General features: G+C 39.5%; 1 protein-coding gene across 1 annotated transcript; it reads right to left on the bottom strand.

Annotated features, from left to right (window-relative positions):
• Positions 1–1,473: 1,473 nt before the first annotated feature.
• Positions 1,474–4,532, bottom strand: cenpx (centromere protein X). Its single transcript, XM_078270090.1, has 5 exons — positions 4,444–4,532; positions 3,728–3,779; positions 3,589–3,642; positions 3,426–3,514; positions 1,474–2,833 (listed from the first exon to the last, which is right to left on the bottom strand). Exons 1-5 carry the CDS (start codon positions 4,528–4,530, stop codon positions 2,819–2,821), a joined length of 297 nt encoding a protein of 98 aa, XP_078126216.1. The 5' UTR covers positions 4,531–4,532; the 3' UTR covers positions 1,474–2,818.
• Between the last annotated feature and the right edge of the window lie 1,565 nt (positions 4,533–6,097).

Raw genomic sequence — 6,097 nt, 5'->3', positions numbered from 1 at the left:
CCAAACGTCTGCGACCAGGTTTTTTTTGTTTTTTGACAGCGCTCTAAATGTTTGTAACCTTTCATGTGTGCGTGAGTTGCGTGTGGAGCATCTAAGAGGAATGCACTCGCTCTGTGTCCCCTGCAGCATTCCTCCATAGTTATACAGCTCCATGCCCATGAGGGGGCCACAAGGGCCTCTTGTCTCCTCAGGCATTAATGCATCACAGGCCCAGATCAAGCACAACAAGCATGCAAGCACATACATGCACACAAACATCCGAGAACAGATTTCTTCAGAAGAAAGAAAATCATATTATTACTTAAGTTTTCACTTGCAAGGATAATGCATGGCATCAAATATTTATTATGTAAGTACTCACAAACATGGTTTTAAATGTTTGGGGTAAATTAGCAATAATAGCAGATGACACCTGTAGCTTCTTTGTGGATTCAGATTTCCTGTCGTCCTGTCTTTGCAACAATTATACATTTGCTTATTGCTTATTTGTCTTTCCCTGACGTCATACTATCAACCAAATATTTTATCCAGATTCAAAAAAGTACAAGGTCTGTCAGATAAAAAGAGCAAAATGATGTATATGGTACAGTAAATGTTTTGTTATGTACACATTCCTGGTAAAAGTGAATGTTTTATGTGTCATATAAGCCTATAAACTTTTATGTAACTCATCACTTTTGGATTTTGCTTGCTTGCCATTGCAGAAGATCCAACAGTCACGGATATGGGTGTATTATGACCCTAGTTTTGGCCCCGAGAAGAAAGGGGCTTTGAGATGACAGAAAGTTGGAGAGATGGGAGAAGCTGTGTCATTCTAACAGAAAAAACAACCACAGACTAGTGAGTCAGGAATTATGAAGCGAAATCTGACATAATCCTAACAGACCCTCACAGGGACTCTCAAGACCGATGCAGACAACTCCACCCCAGACGTCACCCTAAACCACGGTTACTGTTAGACGCAGCCTTATCAGTCTCCGGAACAGACTCACAGCCAAAACAATGGACAGGTATTCTCCAAATTTATACATGCCTTTAGTTTTATTTTATCATAAATGATCATGCTGGCAATTACTGGTGCTTCCATAAAATCAGTATTGATATTGATGGCTACAATCAGGCAGATATCTTCAAGTGATGAGGGCCTTGTCCCATGTGCAGCGCTGTCCAAAGACCAGCCAGAAGGCTGGAGACAGATCAGTCTGTTCCTCCTGGGAAAAGCTTCTCACTCCAGAGCGTCTCGACTGGCTGTCGACACTCCCTGCCTTTAATGTACGATCAAGAAAAGCTTTAACTCATTACTCTCTTCAATGCCCCTCCCCATTCTTGTCCTAACTGCTTTCAAATGTTTAATAATACTGCGTTCAGATGTAATTTGTTCCACTCTAATGCATATAGAGAAATGTTGTACAGTAGTTCACTACTTCAGGACAGACCTTCCAACAACTCATTGTGGAAAAGAAGAAAGAGATGAGAGATCCAACAGTCATTTTTATTTAATCTGCAAGGATTGACAGCTGGAGAGCCATTTCATCGCTAATAAACCTCCAGAAAGGCCACAGTATACAAAAATACACCTTTTACTAATTCGTTTCTTACCGTGGTAATAAGTAAGGATGTATTGTACTCTATTAGCAAGATTATTTGGTGTCATATCTGGTAATAAAATCATCTCATCTGAGTGAGCAGGTTGTCAGAGCGGTGGATCTGCAGTTTACTACTCAGAACTAGGGGGCAGGACTTGCTGCTGCGAATGACTGTTTATAAACCCAACAAACGATTTACCTCACAAAGTTGTGTTTTGGCAATACTGGTCATGGCATCACTACAATAATCTTCAACCAACCCAAACACACCTTCTCCTGGGAAACAAATCCAGTCTGGGCCCTACTGAAAATGTGCTGCACCTATCTGAGCCTGGACTCTTGACTTTAGCCTAAGTTGCTTCCAGCTCTATGTGAGCAGCAATTGTAAGTGTAGTGAGTCACTCAAGAGCCAAACAAATAGTGTAAAGGTGTTGTAAAGCTATGCTGACTCATGGTGAAGACATGTTGGTCAAATACACCACTGGTGGAAAACCATCTGAGGCACTTGGGTTAGAAAACCCTACATTACCCTCTCCCTTGTGGGCCCAACTTCCTCCTCTGCTGTGATGAAAGGAGAGAAAGCACCTCTACTACTCGCCTCTTTTGTTTATTTACCTTCAGAATTACACCCTGCTCTTCTTGAACCATGTTCCAATGTGTTTTGTTATGGTCCCTTTCAAACAGAATATCTATGCGTGTGGTCTCTGGCCTTGTTTGGCTAACGCGTGCACACATTCGTGCACGCACACTCCCATTCAACTTTCCCCCTGTGCCAGAGGTCCCCTTTGCCCTTCCCCCCACCACTAACTAAACATCGCAGGACAGCAAGAGGGAACTTCAAAGTGGCCAGAGGGGTTACTCCTTTTTTCCTGGCACTTGTCATCATCTAAGGGACTGGCTGCTCCCCTTATTACTCTAATTGCTTCCAACTGCTCCAGGAGGCTTTGATGAAGGGCACTATGGAGCATGCTGGAAGCACCTGTTGTTGCACGGAGGAGCACAGGTGGGCCTTATTGGTGGTGGCATAGAGGCGTGTGGACAGCACCACTGCTTTCTATTTTAAATCACACAACTCAAATACATACTGAATGAGTATCTTAATGTAATCTCAAATTTTAGTGATTATGAAATTGCAGTTATACAGAAAAAATAAACATGTTGGAATTGAAGTTGTAGGATTAAAGCAGGAACACACAGGCAACACTCTGGCTCCATCTTGTGGCATCACTGTGCTAGAAGTCCAGCAGCTGCATTGGAAAAGAAATGAAAAACTGAGGAAATTGGAAATGGAACTTTTGTGCATTGATGATGTCTTATGTCCAATTTGCTTTTTATGTTTGACCAGCATTTTATATAACAAACAAACTACTAGCAGTTTAAGCCGGTCCAACATGGGGTTTCAGAAAAATGGATTTGATGCACTGAATCTCTCATATGCCTGAGCCACATTCACCAAGAACAAGAGTTATGGCTGAGATGTATAGACAGAATCTACTAAACTTTATCAACAATATAAAGAATACTAACTAAAATCCAAAAAGAAAAAGTTTAACAATACTGGGTCAGTGATGATCGCATGGAGTGCCCTATACTGTACTTGTTCTTATGATTAGCTGTAACAGGCAGCAGATGAAATAATGTATAAAGTGCATGATAGTTGCACAGATAATCAAACAATATAATCTGATCCAGCCTGAGTGTGCATCACAGAAACAATTCAGAATTCAGGAGCCCAACATGAAAAATACAATTTCCTGGATCACATCCCTAAAACAGCCTTATGATTTTAATGTATGGCTGTTGAATAACACATTAAAACTCCAACTTTGAGCTACGCACCAGCTGAGGCAGGATCTTTTCAAAGTGCTCGATGTCTACTTGGTCGCAGTCCTCAGACTCAGCTTGTTTCTGTGATCTCACAGCAGCCTCTGGAGATAAGATAACACATTAAGGTTTATCATTAAGTGATCTGTATACGACTATACCCAACAGAACTCCTTACCTTGGACAAATACTTTTAGCAACTCTGCCATGAGCAGCGCAGCATCACCACTTACTGTAACAGAGTGAGATTTGTTGAGCTGTAGAATCACAAATAAAACGCGTTTTGGATATATCAACACAATATTGATCAAACTCACATCTGGTTTTGTCCTCCTTGAAGGAACTTGACAAGAGTTTGCTTACTGTCTCCTGTAAATTGGGAGATTAGAGAACATTGTAATGTACTACAGTGTATGAGACAGACTCAATAGTTGTTGTTTTTTTTCTAAGGAGTAAGTTGCCAAAGGAAATAGTTTCCCTTTAGGATGATGATCTATGTTTATCAATGACGAAAACTAAATACGCTAAAGTTACACTCAACTAAAACATTTAGTGCACAGACCTTGTTGTGTATAGACATGAACACAGGTTAAAAAAAAATACGTATCTCATTCTCTACCTTTGCAAAAGCCCTCTAGATAACATTTTACTGCTTTTGTCTTATAACTTGCTGATGTTCTACGTGGCTTCCTTATACCAAACTGCCTTTGGAAAAACGAAAATGTAATGGGAGAAAGTACTAACGCTAGTATTCCCGTAATAGTGACTATAGAGCACTGTTTTGCATCATTAACAGTTCTTTCATTCGGCATACATAGCGTTGTATTGTTAATTCACTGAATTTCTTAGCAAAGTTGTATCGTCTGACGAAGAATTGATGTGCTCTGTTGACAGGGTCAGCGACGGCGTGAATGTTTGAGAGCAAATACATGCAATTCAGCGACAAAGAAGAAGCAATATTCGTTTTTATTTAACCACGGAGAAAACCTAGTGAGTATAAACAACCATAATCAAAGCAGCGCTTTTCTTCTACCTTTTTGAATCCAAGTTCTGCGTCTTTCTCCGCCATGTTTTCTACGCTGTGAGAAATTTGGCGCTCTGCTGCGTAGGGATTTGTCATTTGATCTCTGACGTCATTCGCACCGCCCAATATTAAGTCGACGTACAAAACTGTGGAGTAATTGATTTATTGTTATTTTTGGAAAATATATGACATGACATGCATATCTGTTCGCAGTCGCATATCTGTTCGCAGTCGCAGTTATAGTTCATTAATTTGCTTATTATTTTCACTACATTTTAAATTCACAAATTCTAAAGCAAAAATCCTATCTTTTCAGAGCTGACTGTCTACTACCAAACAATACATTTCCTCTATATATGGATGCACAAACAAAAAAGCTGCTAAAATGTGTAACCACTGTATAAGCTTCACAACGTTTTATTCATTTACATTTTTAAATTGTATTATTTTTATTTTTTTAGGCTACACAAGGTGTTGTAAACTTGCTGTTAGATTATGTGATAGCTACATCTCTTTAGGCAAATATAGATGGGTTAGCAGTGTCATATCATTTATTAATTACTAATCATACTGCATACATCAACAGTGGCTGCACAAAGGGAGTTAACATCAATCTATATTTTAACACCACTATGTTCTACACAAACATTAAACAACACATAGAATACGTTATCCACCCAAGGTAGACAATCATAAGACACAACATAGAATCAGCACAATAAAATATATATCACATCAACTCGGCTAAACAGATAAACAAATAGCCATAGGTGTAGGATATGTGTTCTTAGAACTATAGCCGAGGATTGGCTGCTTTATTTACAGTTGTGTTCGAAATAATAGCAGTCAAACATCACTAACCTCATAAATCAATTTTTTTGGTAGAAGTGATATTTCTATATGGCAAATAATTTACTAGTAAGTGTTGTAGGACCATAGAAAACCAACAGACCCAAAAGTCATGACATTCATGCTGCTCATTCTGTGCAATTGAATCTGTAATTGCAAGGGGCATGTTCAATATAATAGCAGTGTTGTGTTCAATTAGTGAGGTGATTGATTCTGTGAAGAAACAGGTGTCAATTATGGCACATATTTAAGGAAGGAAGTAAATGTTGTGCATGCTGGTTATAGTGCATTTCACACTGAAAAACTCAGCAAAATGGGTCGTTCCAGACATTGCTCTGAGGAACAGCGGACTTTGATTAAAAAGTTGATTGGAGAGGGGAAAACATATAAAGAAGTGCAGAAAATTATAGGCTGCTCAGCCAAAATGATTTCAAATGCCTTGAAATGGCATGGACATGGGAAAAAACGCTCAACTACCATTCGAATGATGATTGAAGAATAGCCAAAATGGCAAAGGCTCAACCAATGATCAGCTCCAGGAAAATCAAAGAAGACTTAAAGTTACCTGTGAGTACTGTTACGATCAGAAGAAGGCTATGTGAAGCAAAGCTATGAGATAGAAGCCCCCACAAAGTCCCATTGCTGAAAAAAAGACATACTGAATATGTTGACATTTGCCAAAGGACACATTGACTGGCCAAAGAAGAAATGGGGCAACATTCTGTGGACTGATGAGAGCAAAATTGTTCTTTTTGGGTCTAGGGGCCGCAGACAGTTTGTCCGACGACCCCCATGCACTGAATTCAAGCCACAG

This window comes from Sander vitreus, chromosome 15 (genome assembly GCF_031162955.1).
Source record: "Sander vitreus isolate 19-12246 chromosome 15, sanVit1, whole genome shotgun sequence".
Classification (NCBI taxonomy): Eukaryota; Metazoa; Chordata; class Actinopteri; order Perciformes; family Percidae; genus Sander; species Sander vitreus.
The sequence above is the reverse complement of the archived record's forward strand: the minus strand, read 5'-3'. Positions and strand labels throughout refer to the sequence as shown.

Excerpts from the sequence above, each read along its gene's own strand:
- cenpx (XM_078270090.1), bottom strand. The coding sequence starts at position 4,530 with ATGACAAATCCCTACGCAGCAGAGCGCCAAATTTCTCACAGCGTAGAA. Across the intron at positions 3,780-4,443 it reads CAGAACTTGGATTCAAAAAG|GAGACAGTAAGCAAACTCTT; the intron begins GTAGAAGAAAAG and ends CCCAATTTACAG. Across the intron at positions 3,643-3,727 it reads CAAGGAGGACAAAACCAGAT|TAAGTGGTGATGCTGCGCTG; the intron begins GTGAGTTTGATC and ends ACTCTGTTACAG.